The following is a 16,435-nucleotide window of genomic DNA, read 5'->3' as shown; positions in this document are numbered from 1 at the left end:
ATATATTAATGTATAATAATATTTTTTAAACTAATTTCAAAATTAGTGAAAATATTTAAATATAATTTCAAAAATGAAGATCTTGTAAAAATCTTTTTAAACAGATTTGCTAGAATTTTAAAATAAATATATTTATATTTAAAATGAAAAGATATCAAAAGATACTATGATTAAAATATTTTAAAAATTATATTTATTATTAGTCTGAATTAAAATATAGTATGAATTTCTATGAACAGGTCCATTAAGTCCATTTTAAAAAAAATCACACATGAATCAAGGTTGTGACTTCTGTTTTAATATATAAGATTAACAAAATAATTTGGAGATCATGCAACCTAAGTATAATACTTCGCGAATATTTCATACAGTTGTGCCGAGAATCGGGTCTGGTTGTCAGGGAAGGCTCAACATTATTAAATTAAACTCATTTTGGAATAAAATCTTCTCTAACTCTATTTCATATTCTATAAATAGAGTAACCCTAACCATTATTCCATTTTTGAGTTGAACTTTTTCTATTTATGAAATAGTCTTTTTAATCTTTAATGTTTTTATTTCATACTTAAAATAATACAATAACATGAAAAAATATAATACTCCGCAAAAGATTATTTAATAGTTTACATAAAATATGCATAAACTCATACAAGTCAAAACTAAGAATAAATAATATAAAATAAATATAATATAATATAAATAAGTAATTTAATAATTCGGTAAATTGTTTTCAAAACTACCAAAATCTTTGAAGTATTATTCAAACGGAATAGATGTGTTTTTTTAATTTTGTGGGTCAAAATTTTGATTGATAACATTTGTACTAGTTGAACTTGATATATGCACAAACAATGAGACCCAATACATAATTCAAATTACAAAAAAAACTTTGTTTTTTCTTTATGTTCTTTTAATGCATATAAATATTTTTGAATTAGAAAATTTGCATATGATAAAAACTCCACGAATTAAAATTGGAAGATAATCTCTTAGTTTTATTTTTAATGATAAATATTTAATTTAAATAAAATATATTATTATGAACATTTTGTAAACATAAAATAGTTGGGTTAATTGTTAAATTTTTATAAGTCGAAAGTACTATTAACAATTATTAATTAAATAAAAAAGAACATTTTTTTGGAGTAAAAAATAGCGTAATAAATTAGAGTAAAATCCAATTCTATTTTGAAGGTACACCATTTTGAAATAAAATTTGTAGTAATACATTGAAAATGTTTTTATAAACCCTCGGACAAAACAATGTCCTAAATTGCTTCGCATAAGTAGTTTCCATTTCTGTACTTAACGGGGCTACATGGTTTCTTGCTTTATTATTCAGCTTCTGGACCATCTTCTTTGTTCTTCAATGTCAAATCAAGTCATGTTGGACTTTGGTTCTTGGCGATGCGATCGCCCATGGTGCTAACCCTCGAGTTCCAAAAGCTCAAGGTTTTCTCCGCTATTTCAACGCTCGTTAGAGCTATTTCCGGCAAACTCCAGTCTAAAGAAATCATCGGAATTGTGAAAGACACCCGATTGATCTCCTCTGGTTTTGCATCAATCTACGTTTATCATTTTTCTACTTTACCCGCAGTTGTAGCAAAGAAAGACTCTTCAAGTCTTCTTATCTTTGTAATGGACTTCATGAGTTGGGCCATCTTTGGGTCCATTCTCTATTTCTAAGTTTTTAATGAAATTTCTGTGACAAAAAAAAAAGAAAAAAAAAGTAGTTTCCATTTTAGTTTACATGCAACCACCTAGTCACATGCAAAAACACACGGGCATACAAAACGACGCAGTACTTCACTTATCGCCACTTGCAAAACGTGTAGCAAAACGCCAAGGTCCATTATCTTTTTCTTTTTGTAAGTGTTTGATCAACAAAACAATATCTGGCATTTGTTACAAAAAAAAACAATATTTGGCATTATCAACATTATTTTTCTTTCAAGAATAATCCGCCATGGAAGCCAAGGGAGAAAGCCAGCATAGCTCTATTATAGTTCCATCTGTTCAAGAGATGGTGAAGGAGAAGCTGACCACGACGGTTCCTCCGAGGTATGTACGGTCTGATCTTGACAAAGGTGATATCGACGGTGATTTAAGAACCAAGATCCCAATCATAGACATGAATCTCTTGTGTTCTTTAACCTCCATGGATGCTGAGATTCACAAGCTCGACTTGGCATGCAAAGATTGGGGATTTTTCCAGGCAAGTTCTCAATATTTCTGTATATCGAAATTTCCACATAATATTTTCTTCTTTACAAGATAAACCCTCTTCGTTTTTTTGTAGTATTAAACCCCCATATAGATGTAAAATATATATGAGATTTTAGAAAGATAACCACAATATGAAATCAACAAATAAAAAAGACAATGTGTTCATGTTTTCTATATTTTCTATAATACTTACCACTAAATTAAGTTAAGATCCACACCTTGCGCGAGATAAATATTTTATATACAAATTATATTTATGTATTATTATTTTTATATTTTCTACCAATTATGAAATAATAAAATAATAAATATATATTCAATAATTGAAGAATCAATAACTATTACGTATATAACTAAATTAGTGAGTGTGTTTAAATCAAACGATCAATCTTGTTTATTAACGATCTATCAATTTTATCTAATTGTATATGATATATAATTAATTTAAATGAGATCAACATAGATATATAATATATTTTTAATATGGTTATTTATTAAAGAATATTTGTCAAAACAAACCCAAATATTGATTCCAACCATAAAAGTAGACTCCATATTTAATCAAATGCAAAACCAACCTAAAGTGGTAGTAAAAATACTATTTAATCCTTATGATCAAACAAAAAACCAGAAAGTTATCTTACAATTATGTCTTTCGTAAGTCTACACGTAACAAAAAAAATCTACATATTTGTAGACTTCAAAACAAATCTACATCGTAATTTGATCTTATAAATTAATTTTAAAAATGTAAAAAGTAATTTTTGTGAAACTTTAAACTAATCATTTATATAAGGGTTAATATGAAGTTTAGAAATTAAAATTTTGTATAATTGAACAATTTAAAAGAATACATATTGATTTGGTGACCATGTGTTAGACATTGTTTATGGTTTGGAACAAAAGGTTATAACATGTTATGTCTTTTAAGGTTATATTCTTAGGATTAGATTTTATAGTGATATTTTTTTGTTTTATTGATTAAAATTTGCATATTAGTGTTAAGTAGTTTATATTTTGTATATCTGATACAATAATTGATACTTCTTTTTATTATCAAGCAAACATTTAGGTTTTGAGTTTTGTGGTTTAGGGTTTAGTAGACTTATAATAAAATCTGCTTCATTTGGGTTTTCTAATCATATGGTTTTATGATTATCAGCATCCTTTTATAACAAAAAATTAAATCATTAGTAATTTTATTTAATGTGGGATGTTTAATAGTTTTCGTAACTTATAATCATTTTTAAAAATTCAATGCATATTTTAAAATAAAAATATTAAATTCTAAGTATTTGGTCAATGCAAATATCAAAATATAAGTATGTATTTTTATATGATATATAATATAATATAAATGATATATATATATATATATATATATATATATATAAACAATTATTAAATAAAACTTCTTACTCATGTGGTTTTATAATCATTTGTATCTTATTATAGAAAAAAATTTAAATCATTGATCACAAAAGTTTATGTGAGACTTTTAACATTTTAGTAATTTATACTCATTTAAAAAAATTCAAAATACGACATATACGAAAAAATGAAATTTTTTATTGTATGGTTAATGTAATTGTATTATTTATTTTAATAAAAAAATATTTAAACAACAATGATAGAGAATATATAATTTTTTAGCAAATCTTTATTATTGAAAATCATTAATTTTCATATATATTTTAATCACATTAGATAATTCCGTAGCTTTTATTTAAGGAAAGAATGAATAATATTTTTTTAGATTAATAAGAGATTTTATTGTTAGTTTAAAGCAAACTCTAGTTTATATTTAGATGGACCAACTTAGTTTTTTAAAGACTGTCAAAAATTATTCTCATGACGACACGCATCATGACTCAAATGTTGTAATGTTTCTCTTTTAATATATAGGGGATTATATCTTTTCGTCAAAAATCTACCATAATATATTTTTCTTTCCTTACCCATATAAAAATTTCTTTTTGCTGTAAATGTTAAATATAACAATTTTATTTTATTTGTGGTATATAGTAGTTTCATTTATTTTTAGTTGGAAGATATAAAAAATCACATAGGGATATTTGGAAGATATGTAAAATCACATAGGAGTATAGGACCACAAGCTATAAAGTTATTTCTTTTTATACTTTATTTTGTGTTTATAATATGAACCCATCAAATAAAACTATATCAAACTATTTCTGCTAAATAAATAGTTTTGCATAGTATAACAATGGCTATTATTATGCAGTGTATTCTTACTGATGTAGTAATCAATATATACATAGAAGTTGAATGAAATTACACATATAAAAATAATATAATATTGTTTTCATAACTTTAAAATATATATTTTGTTTTATTTAGAATATTAACTAGTTTCTTATGAAAGGTTAAATATTAACTAGTTATATATTTATATATAGTTTTTTTTGTTTTACAGTAATCTTGTTTTACAGTAATTTGACACTATAATTATTTTCATTGTGGCATGTCTTTATGATTATCTCTAGCTTGTAAACCATGGAATGGAAAAGGGCTTCTTGGACAAATTCAAGTCAGAAATTCAAGATTTCTTCAACCTTCCCATGGAAGAAAAGAAGAAGCTATGGCAACAACCCAGTGAGATCGAAGGGTTTGGACATGCTTTTGTGGTTTCAGAAGAGCAGAAACTCGATTGGTCAGACCTGTTCCTCCTTGTAATGCAACCAGTCCACTTACGCAAGGCTCACTTGTTCCCCAAGTTACCTCTTCCCTTTAGGTTTGCTCCAAATAGTAACGCCATTCTTATCAAGTAACCAACAACTCTTCTTTGTTTAAAACCTGGTTATTGTTTCTTTCAGAGATATACTAGACACGTATTCTGCTGAAGTGAAAGGCATAGCCAAGATCTTATTAGCGAAAATGGCGAGCGCCTTGATGATCAAACCCCAGGAAATTGAGAAGTTGTTTGATGATGAGTTAAGACAGACAATGAGGATGAATTACTACCCGCCTTGTCCAGATCCCGACCAGGTTATTGGTCTAATTCCGCATTCAGATTCTACAGGACTCACCATACTGTTGCAGGTTAATGAAGTTGAAGGTCTCCAAATCAAGAAAAATGGCAAGTGGGTTCCTGTCAAACCTCTCCCAAATGCTTTCGTTGTCAACATTGGAGATGTCTTAGAGGTATGTTATACATGCACAAACATATTTCTAGACAGAGCCGGTCATTGACATAGTTAAGTGAAACATTAGTTTTGGGCCTCCAAACTTTTCCAAGTATATTTTTTTACTAATTTTTAAATAAACTTATTTACTAATCTTTTTGATAAATTGTTTAAAATTCTCAATATCTCATGATTGGCTCTGATTGTAAAAATGGTTGTATTCATGATATTGGCAATTAATGTAGATCATAACGAACGGGTCTTACCGGAGTATAGAGCATCGTGGAGTTGTTAGCTCAGAGAAAGAGAGGCTTTCTGTGGCGGCATTTCACAATTTGGGAATGGGTAAAGAAGTTGGTCCCGTGAGAAGTCTTGTGGAAAAGCAAAAGGCTGCATTTTTCAAAAGTGTAACCATCGAAGAGTATCGCAAGGACTTGTTCACACGTAAGCTTGATGGAAAAGCTTACCTTGATGCTATGAGAATCTAAGGGGGTGTTATTGGTTTGTGTTTTATAAGGAGTTTTAAAGATTTGAGAGTTACAATGAGTCTAGTGTTATTTAATTAAGACTTTCTAAAACTTTGTTAAACTCTCGTGTTATTGGTTTATAAATTTGTAACAAATATTTAAAAGTTTTTAAAAGTCTAGAGTTATTGGATTCATTATTTAATAAAATCAGTAAAAGTCTTGTGTTATTCAACAAAAATGAAAGTAAATGACTTTTCCATTGTTTTTAAATATGTTGTTATTAGTTTATGATTCTACATACTTTTCGTTATAAAAAAGTATCGCAAGTTAATCATGTATTGTCAAAGTTTTTTTTTAAAATTGGATGAGATATAATTATAAATAATAGGTCAGCATCGTTTCTTCTGAAATCATCCCAAGTGAATCATTTTGCTTCGTGCTCCTCCACTACCAAGTCTGGTCTCACACCATATAAAAACAATTTACCATATCACGAGTTTGTTATTGTTGCTTTCATGATCGGAAACCTGCAAGAATATCTCTCAATCCTTTGTGTGTTTTCTCTGTTATTACAACAACTATAATCTGTCACAGGATACAGCCCATCACTTTTGCAAAATCTCCAGTCGTTACTGGACCACAGGTTGTTCTCTTCGCTACGTCCGCATCAATGGTGATCTTGCGGACATAGAACGTGACACACAAACTCAATGCAAATACAAATGATAACAATTAACAATGCAAATAAGTAAATCATTGAGAACAGGCAAAAAATTTTGTTCCACCGTGAACTTGTTTATTAAACCATTAGCATCACGCCAATTTCGATGAATTGCATCAACAAGTAAATCAATCAGAAGTTTTGTTTCCTCTGGTCCCCATTGACTATACCCACCTTTTTCTTTATTCTTTTGTGAATCCCCCATTAGCTAGTTATATAATAATAATATCACAAGATCAACATACGAAACTAGAAAAGAACCATAAATGAAATATGAATGAAGAACTAATGCATATAATCATAGAATTATACATGACATAAATGTACCTCAGAGCTACAAATTTTGGAGAAGCTTCTGAATTGTTGCGTCTTCACATGGATATAATTTATAGAAAACATATAGCCAATGCAACAAATAATGGATAATTACGAATATGTTGCAACACAATATTGAAACACGATACTATCTTTATTATGCAATACTTCAAGATAAACTCTACAAAAGTTTATAATTATCTCCTCCCTAAAAATCTACACTAATCTATGAAACTCTTGGTAGAATTCTAAGTAAATCTAAATTCTGTTAAAATTTGGTAAATTGTTTTTATAATAATAATAATCATCAAAACTCTTTTATACTCATAAACCAATAACAGCCCCTAAATAAAACAAGAAACTCTGCCTTCTCAGACCACTACAAGAAAACACGCCGAATTCCGACGGAGATTCCGACGGACGCCAAAGGCGTCGGACAATTTGGACGGAATTCTGACCGATTTCCGACGAAAACAAAAAATATGAAGTCGTCGGAATTCTGTCGGCTAATTCCGACGAATTTCCGAGAAAACAAGGGTCGTCGGAATATTCCGACGACTTTTCGACGACATTCCGATAAACAATATAACCGTTGTAGTCGTCGAAAAGTCGTCGGAATATTCCGTCGAATTTCCGACGACATTCCGATTAAAAGATATAACCGTTACGGTCGTCGGTATTCCGTCGGAATTTTTCGACGAATTTCCGACGAACCAAGTGACCGTTGCCGACAAATATATATGACCGTTTTATAGCCGTTTGAGATTGGAAAATACCGACGGAATTCCGACGGAATGCTTTATATCTGTCGGTATTCCGTCGGAAAGTCGTCGGATGTCCGTAAGCAATTTCCTATAAATGCAACCCCTCCTCATTCAACTCATTCACACATTTTCTCTTTAGTCATAACAATTCCGTGAAAATCATGTCTTCAGGAGCTTATTATCGTTCGTGGATGGATAAACCTCATTTGGATCCCAACACCAATTTGCTTACGGAAGAATACGTTCAAGGGATTGGAGAATTCATGAGGCTTGTTCAACAGCAACCGGATGCAAAAAGTGGTATGTTAAGATGTCCCTGCTCTACTTGCAATAATAATAAGGTTATAAAAGAATTTGATGTTTGGACTCATTTGTATATGAAAGGGTTTTCACGTAATTATAAAGTTTGGTACCTTCATGGGAAAACTGGTTATGAATATGGTAGTACTAGCGAACCTCAGCCTGTTAGTGAACTTCAGCCTGATATTAGGTTAGAAGAACCTAGAACGGATATAGATTATGGTGTAGGTACTGAGCAGATGGTACATGATCATTATAGAGGGGAAGAACCAAATCCCGAATCTAGGAGATTTTTTGATATGTTAGATGCAGGAAAACAACCTTTGTATCAAAATTGTAGAGATGGTCATTCAGTCTTATCATCTGCAACTAGATTAATGGGTATTAAGTGAGACTATAATTTGGCTGAAGAATGTATGGATGCAATTACTGATTTTGTCAAAGGTATTCTACCTGAGGATAACCTTGCACCGGGTTCATACTACGAGGTTCAGAAACTTGTAGCCGGTCTTCAACTACCGTACGAAGTGATAGATATATGTATTGACAACTGTATGATCTACTGGAGAGCGGATGAGACACGAAATGTATGCAAATTTTGTGGGAAACCTAGTTATCAGGAAACGAGGGGAAGAGTTCCGATTCCGTTCAAAAGAATGTGGTATTTGCCTTTGACGGAAAGATTGAAGAGGTTGTATTAGTGTGAGCGCACAACAAAAGCAATGAGATGGCATGCAGAGCATTCCACAAATGGTGAGATTTGACATCCTTCAGATGGCATGCAGAGCATTCCACAATGAGATGGCATGCACAGCAAAAGCAATGAGATGATGTACTCCATGCTTCGTTTTGGATATTCAAAGTGGAGTGTGATTCCTTTCGAAGAACGAGAGTTGTGGTTTCGTCAGTTTGCTGTAAACTCTTCATTTTTTAAAGTATTTACATTTTTTAAAATATATTTACTTATTAAATTATGTTTGTTTTGTAGCAAGAGTTCAACTGGCACTCCGATCTCACGGAAACAGTCCGTAAGAAATTCAACGAAAAGGCCATGGACTCTTATACGAAGCAGATAAACGCGTGGAAGACAGTTTGGCAGAAGAACAAGAGGCCACGGTTCATCAACGGGACGGTGTGGGAGCAGTTGATAGCTCATTGGGAGAAGGAAGAAACTGCAGAGACGTCTTCTAGGAACTCCAAGAACCGGAAGAGCGATTGTGGCGGGAAAGGTATGTATGTGCACAACCTCGGCGCTTGCTCTATGTCTACTAAGGAAGATGAACTTGTAAGTTTTTTTTAATTATTTATCTTTATATTTTTTAAATAAATATTTTATATATTCCTTGGCTAATAATGGCGGTTTTTTAGATCGAAGAAAATGACGGTAATCCCGTTGATCGTCTCCAACTCATTAAGGTGGCTCACACTAACAAGAAGACGGGTCAAATTCAGGATCTCGTGATCAAAGGTGTCGTTGATTTGGTGGAAGCTGAAATAGCAACTCAATCTCAGCCTCTCTCTGATGACGGCGATTCTACGGGAGCTTCAACCAACTTGTCCCTATTGCAAATAAATGAGATGGTTGAAAAGGTAATTTTTTTTATTAATATATTTTTTTTATAATGTCGATTACTAATTTGTCCATATTTACTAACTTTAAATATTTTTGTAGGCGGTTCCTAAAAGGAAAGGAGGCCGTTTAGTTGGGTTGGCCCGCCGTGCTTCTTCGTATCCGGCGTCTTCTTCGCAAGCTCCGTATGCCGATCCCATGATTCTCGAGGAGCTACATGACAAAGATGAACGGATTGGGGCATTGGAGGAGCAGAACACCACTATCCTTTCTGAGAATGCCACTATCCGTTCGGAGAATGCCACTATCCTTGCTGAGCTGGCATCCCAGAAAAAGTTCAACGCCGAGATAATGCAGAAGCTAGATCGTTTGATGTCTTCGAGTTCTTAGTTTTTTTCATCTTTTTAAAACTGTCTGAATGTTTTTTTTTTTTCGTTTTGCATGAATTTTAAATTTTCTGAATATTTTTTTTCTATTTCGGTTTGTATGAATTTAAATTCTATAATATTATTAGTTTTAAATTTCAGATTTTATTTATTTATTAATTAATTTTTCATATAAAATATATATATATAAATGCAAAATTAATTCGTATTAAAATTGACATATTCCGACGAACTAAGTCCTCGGTAAATACCGACGGACTATGATTCGTCGGTAAATACCGACGGACTATTATTCGTCGGAAAATACCGACGAATGATGAGTCGTCGGAATTTACCGACGAATCATAGTCCGTCGGTATTTACCGAGGCCTCAGTTCGTCGGTATCTTCGGAGGATCCGTCTCCGTCGGTATATAGTTTTTCCGATGAACTCTGGTCTCGTGTGTCCGCATCGGAATATTGTCGGAAGTTCGTCAGAATGACATTTCTCGGTATTCGTCAGAAAGTCGTCGGAAGGTCTGACGAAATTCCGACGAATTCTTTTTTTCCGACGAAATGATACCGACGAACGCCTTCGTCAGAAATTCGTCGGAATAGGCATTTTCCGACGAATTTCCGACGATTTCTGCCATCAGAATCCCCCTGTTTTCTTGTAGTGGACCGTTCATGTTTCATCTTTTGTTCTTTTGTTCTTTTGTTCTTTTGTCTTCTGGAAGAGGTTAAATGGCTACTCATTGATGGTTTAGCATTTTTTTTACTTGTTATATATACTTCATTAATACATTGAAGACATTTTAATGTATACTAGATTTTGACCCGTGCAACCGCACGGGTGTTTGTTTTCACTTTTCTATACATAAATTATTGTTTTAGAACATAAGTGGTATATATTTTTAATGTTAATCATATACTTAAATATTTATATAACTATTTCAAATACAATAATTTTATAATTTACATGTTATAATTAATTAATTGTTTAAACCTTATGTATTTGCCACTTCAAATTATATATTTATCTTATTGTATTTGCATTTAGTTATTAAGCAAATTAATATATTCATGAGAAAATATATTTTAAAAATATTATGTATTTAATTTATGCTAAATTCTGACACGTATTTCAAAACTGGATTTCTTTTTTACCAATATTTTTATGCTTATTCATTTTAGATAATTTATTATTGTATCTATAAAAGTGTAAGATATGTTAATTTTTATACATGTATTATATAGTTTGTTAATTTTAAGTCGTTCTATCATCATATTATATTTTAAATAAATAGTTTATATTTATGAAAATAAAATTTATAAATTTATCAATTGAATATAAATTTATCATATTTATTTTAGTCTAATAATTATATTTTAACATGATCATGACTATAAAAGTAGATAAAATAGGATATAATTTATTTATTTTTATTTCTAAACGATAACTTAAAATACATTAAGTTATTGTTTAAATATTACACAGATTTATTAGAATTTTTAAAATATAATATATAAATATATATTATATTTAAAATGAAAATATATTATGATTAAAGTAGTTACAAATATTTTATATTATTAACTTTAAAGAAATAAATGTTAATTTTTATACATGTATTATATAGTTTGATAATGTTAACCCATCTTACCAACATATTAGATTTTATTTTTGAACATAAATATTTTATAATTACGAAAGTAAAATATATAAATATATAAATTTAATACAATTTTATTATATTTAGCTCAATATAATAATTTTAATTTAATATAATTGATTATGATTATATAATAACTAAAATATTATAGATTTTTTTATTTTTCATTTTATATAACTGAATATATTAATGTATAATAATATTTTAAACGAATTTCGAAATTAGTGAAAATATTTAAGTATAATTTCAAAAATGAAGATCTTGTAAAAATCTTTTTAAACAGATTTGTTAGAATTTTAAAATAAATATATTTATATTTAAAATGAAAAGATATCAAAAGATACTATGATTAAAATATTTTAAAAATTATATTTATTATTAGTCTGAATTAAAATATAGTATGAATTTCTATGAATAGATCCATTAGATCCATTTTTAAAAAAATCACACATGAATCAAGGTTGTGACTTCTGTTTTAATATATAAGATATTTCATAGAAGGTTGGATCCGACATTTAGGAGGTCATATACATTCTAAAGTCAATTTTAATAAAATAAAGGATTTCGATAATTTAGGAACAATGGAACTTATATAATAGCTTTAGAAATTTAGGAGATAATGCGAATGTTTCACTGGATGTGAACCGGCGCTGTTTGTTACGGCAGGGACAACATTATAATAACCCTAGAACAAAACAATGACCTAAACTGCTTCCGCATAAGTAGTTTCCATTTCAGTTCCATGCAACCTAGCCAGTAACAAAAGATGGAACATACAAAACGACGTAGTACTTCACTTATCGCTCTCGTAGCAAAACGCCAAGATCCATTATCTTTTTCTTTTTGTGAGCGTTTCTTCGAGAATATTTGTCATTATCAACATTCTTTTTCTTTCAAGAAAAATCCGCCATGGAAGCCAAGGAAGCAAGCCAGTATAGCTCTATCATAGTTCCATCTGTTCAAGAGATGGTGAAGGAGAAGCTGACAACGACGGTTCCTCTGAGGTATGTACGGTCTGATCTTGACAAAGGTGATATCGACGGTGATTTAAGAACCGAGATCCCAATCATAGACATGAATCTCTTGTGTTCTTTAACCTCCATGGATGCTGAGATTCACAAGCTCGACTTGGCATGCAAAGAATGGGGATTTTTCCAGGCAAGTCCTCGATATTTCTGTTTATCGAAATTTTTCCTTAATAATTTCTTCTTTACAAATAAACCCTCTTCTGTTTATGTAATATTAAACCCCATCATATAGATATAAATAAATATGAGATTTTAGAAAGATAACCACAATATGAAATCAACAAATTAAAAAGAAAATATGCTCGTGTTTTTCTATATTTTCTATAATATTTACCATTATATATTTTGTTTGTCAAAAATCTACCATAATATCTTGTTGCTTTATATACCCATTTAACAATCAATACTATTAAAAGGGAAGTAGTCTAAAAAAATATACCTATAAAAGTTGTTTGGACCCTTTCATTTAACTTATTATTTTTTGGTCTTACCTTAAATTTATACTAACAATATGTTACCATATATTTCTCTAACAATAATTTAGTCAATTCTTTTATTTATTTAAATCTCACTCCTAAATCCTAATCATTACTATTACTATATTTATCATTTTGATTTTTAATCGTAAAAGCATTGAAACTAATGTTTTATATTATCACTTTTATCATATAATATATGATTTAAAGCAAGATAAATTACAAGACATATATGTGTACATTCTAACTTCCTCTTTCATTTATAATAAAGTAATCATATCATATATAAACTTTCCCACTAAAATCTCATATCATATACTAAACTTTCAACCATCTATAGTTTGATAATATTTTCATATTTAAAAATGATTTTTCTGAATATTCATGTTACCTTCACAAAAATGAAGAAATTCATTGGTTCTATTAAAGCTAACCTAACTTCACGATATCAGTATTGATTATTCAAAATTTTGAAAATTATTTATTTAGATATTATACTTTTATATACTTTTCACTTAAAACGAATCAATACTATTAAAAAGGAAAGTGTTTTAAAAAATATAATATAAAAAAGTTGTTGGAGTTATGTATGACTATTTATTATTTTTCTGATAATACATTAATATTTCTAAACATACAATATTTTAAATATTTTTAACAGATCTTAATATTATTTCTTATGATACCTTTACTCAGAAAAATATTTCATCAACCATGTTTTTGTACAATAACGTTAAAAATCTATATCAAAAGGTTGTTGGACCTGATATGGACGTAATGGGTCCACATCTGTTTGGGTATTTAAAATCCTAAAAGAATTTGAAATATATGAAAAATCTGAAAAATATCCGAAACACGAAAAGTATTTGAAACTCCAAACAAATACCAAAAAACTTCAAATATTAAAATCTTATTCAAAATCTGACACGATGAACTGAAAAATATCCAAAATTTTATCCAAATACCCAATTTTTTTTTAATTTGAAAAATTTACCTGAAATCAAAACTCTAATCGTAAACCAAAAACTTAAAAACAATATCCATAATACCGGAAACATATTCGGAATATCCAAATATACCTAATAAACACATATTTATGATCGGGTCTAGGGTAGGACCCGGACTCAAACAAAGCCATGCGGGTCAAAAAAACCCAATAGGTTATCTTCTCTGGACCTGAACTAAACCTATAATTTTGGGTCTGTTCGGTTTGTTTTTTGATCCGGATATAATTCTCATGTCGAAAAGAAACTTACATAAAAGTGTACATATAAAATCTCAAATAAACTAATTTGTAGATTATATAGCCGTTAAAAATTATGTTTTTCGATATAATAAAACTTTGTATTATAATATAATCCAACAACCCCGCGCTTTCCAAGCGCGGGTCAAAATCTAGTTTTATCTTATTTGTGTTTATATAGAAGTTTCATTTATTTGTAGTTGGAAGATATATAAAATCACATAGGCATAGTTGGAAGATATGTAAAATCACATAGGACCACAAGCTTTAAAGTTATTTCTATTTATACTTTATTATATGTGTTTTGAAATGAAACCCATAAAATAAAACTTTAGCAAGCTATTTTACTAAATACAATAGTAGGACTCGCATAGTATTTCTATTTTTATGGAGTGTATAATTATTATTTATTACTGATGTAGTAATCAATATATATATATAATACATAGAAAATCGAATGAAAATTATACATATAAAAAATAAATTGAGGGATAATATTGTTTTCATAACTTTAATTTTTTTTATTTAAAATATTAACTAGTTTCTTTTTGAAGAAAGGTTAAAAATTAACTAATTACACCTTTGTTTATTTTCTTGACAACGATTTATTTACTTATTTGTTATACAGTAATTTAACCTTATAAATATTTTCATTGTGGCATATGTCTTTATGATTATCTCTAGCTTGTAAACCATGGAATGGAAATAGGCTTCTTGGACAAATTGAAGACAGAGATTCAAGATTTTTCAAACCTTCCCATGGAAGAGAAGAAGAAACTGTGGCAACAACCCAATGACGTCGAAGGGTTTGGACATGCTTTTGTGGTTTCAGAAGAGCAGAAACTCGATTGGTCAGACATGTTCCTCCTTGTAATGCAACCTGTCCAACTACGCAAGCCTCACTTGTTCCCCAAGTTACCTCTTCCCTTTAGGTTTGCTTCAAATAGTAACGCCGTGCTTATCAAGTAACCAACAAGTCTTCTTTGTCTAAAACTTGGTTATTGTTTCTTCAGAGATACACTAGACACGTATTCTGCTGAAGTGAAAAGCATAGCCAAGATCTTATTAGCGAAAATGGCGAGCGCCTTGATGATCAAACCCGAGGAAATGGAAAAGTTGTTTGATGATGAGTTAAGACAGTCAATGAGGATAAATTACTACCCTACTTGTCCAGATCCCGACCAGGTTATTGGTCTACCTCCGCATTCAGATTCTACAGGACTCACCATACTGTTGCAGGTTAATGAAGTTGATGGTCTCCAAATCAAGAAAAATGGCAAGTGGGTTCCTGTCAAACCTCTCCCAAATTCTTTCATTGTCAACGTTGGAGATGTCTTAGAGGTAAGTTATACATGAACGTGAGAGGACATATATGGTATCGTTATACAAATGGTTCCATTTATGGTATTGTTAATCAATCTATAGATCATAACGAACGGGGCATACCGGAGTGTAGAGCATCGTGGAGTTGTGAACTCGGAGAAAGATAGGCTTTCTGTGGCGGCATTTCACAATTTGGGAATGGGTAAAGAAGTTGGTCCTGTGAGAAGTCTCGTGGAAAGGCAAAAGGCTGCGTTTTTCAAAAGTGTGACCATCGAAGAGTATTTCAAGGGCTTGTTCTCACGTAAGCTTGATGGAAAAGCTTACCTTGATGTTATGAGAATCTAAATAAAACAATGCATAATAAAACCATTTCCCTGTGGCACAAGAAACTCTGCCTTCTCAGACCGTTCATGTTGTATTACGTACACTTTGTTTCTTCTTTTGTTCACGCATTCAGTAAATATGTAAATCTATCCCTCTGTATGATTCAAATCTTGTCAGACAATCGATTTGTTAGTAAAGAATGTTTTCGCTTCTTCATGTTACTGTTTCTCTAAGATCTTCTCTACTAATAGGAACACAGACCTATATTACCACAAATAGCAAGCAAGGGCTTATGACAGAAGATTTATTACCAAATTCAGTAGCTTTCGGCTGTTAGCTCGTACAATCCCATAGACTTCCGACTCCTACCATTGAGGATATGTCTGATAGCCGTCTCAGCTCTAGCTAGTTTTTCGAAGGGTGGTTTAGGCTTTCTGAAGAAAGGCTATTGGAAAGAAAAAAAACAGTGGCTCTCCTTTGGACAGCCTTGAGCCA

General features: G+C 30.3%; 2 protein-coding genes across 3 annotated transcripts; both read left to right on the top strand.

Annotated features, from left to right (window-relative positions):
- Positions 1-1,883: 1,883 nt before the first annotated feature.
- Positions 1,884-6,033, top strand: LOC106361328 (protein SRG1). 2 transcript variants are annotated; one of them, XM_013801056.3, is made up of 5 exons: positions 1,884-2,215; positions 4,734-4,981; positions 5,064-5,235; positions 5,290-5,391; positions 5,618-6,033. In XM_013801056.3, the coding sequence occupies exons 1-5, from the start codon at positions 1,967-1,969 to the stop codon at positions 5,858-5,860; spliced, it is 1,014 nt and encodes a 337-aa protein (XP_013656510.2). In that variant the 5' UTR covers positions 1,884-1,966; the 3' UTR covers positions 5,861-6,033. The 2 variants fall into 2 exon arrangements, with proteins under 2 accessions (XP_013656510.2, XP_013656509.2); XM_013801055.3 differs by having other exon boundaries at positions 1,889-2,215; positions 5,064-5,391.
- Positions 6,034-12,394: 6,361 nt separating this feature from the next.
- On the top strand, positions 12,395-16,151 carry LOC106361329 (protein SRG1-like). Its single transcript, XM_013801058.3, has 4 exons — positions 12,395-12,704; positions 14,978-15,225; positions 15,307-15,634; positions 15,719-16,151. Exons 1-4 carry the CDS (start codon positions 12,456-12,458, stop codon positions 15,959-15,961), a joined length of 1,068 nt encoding a protein of 355 aa, XP_013656512.2. The 5' UTR covers positions 12,395-12,455; the 3' UTR covers positions 15,962-16,151.
- Positions 16,152-16,435: the final 284 nt, after the last annotated feature.

This window comes from Brassica napus, chromosome A8, assembly GCF_020379485.1.
Source record: "Brassica napus cultivar Da-Ae chromosome A8, Da-Ae, whole genome shotgun sequence".
Lineage (NCBI taxonomy): Eukaryota > Viridiplantae > Streptophyta > Magnoliopsida > Brassicales > Brassicaceae > Brassica > Brassica napus.
The sequence above is the reverse complement of the archived record's forward strand: the minus strand, read 5'-3'. Positions and strand labels throughout refer to the sequence as shown.

Excerpts from the sequence above, each read along its gene's own strand:
- LOC106361328 (XM_013801055.3), top strand. The coding sequence starts at position 1,967 with ATGGAAGCCAAGGGAGAAAGCCAGCATAGCTCTATTATAGTTCCATCT. Across the intron at positions 2,216-4,733 it reads AAGATTGGGGATTTTTCCAG|CTTGTAAACCATGGAATGGA; the intron begins GCAAGTTCTCAA and ends GATTATCTCTAG. Across the intron at positions 4,982-5,063 it reads AAGTTACCTCTTCCCTTTAG|AGATATACTAGACACGTATT; the intron begins GTTTGCTCCAAA and ends TGTTTCTTTCAG.
- LOC106361329 (XM_013801058.3), top strand. The coding sequence starts at position 12,456 with ATGGAAGCCAAGGAAGCAAGCCAGTATAGCTCTATCATAGTTCCATCT. Across the intron at positions 12,705-14,977 it reads AAGAATGGGGATTTTTCCAG|CTTGTAAACCATGGAATGGA; the intron begins GCAAGTCCTCGA and ends GATTATCTCTAG. Across the intron at positions 15,226-15,306 it reads AAGTTACCTCTTCCCTTTAG|AGATACACTAGACACGTATT; the intron begins GTTTGCTTCAAA and ends TTGTTTCTTCAG.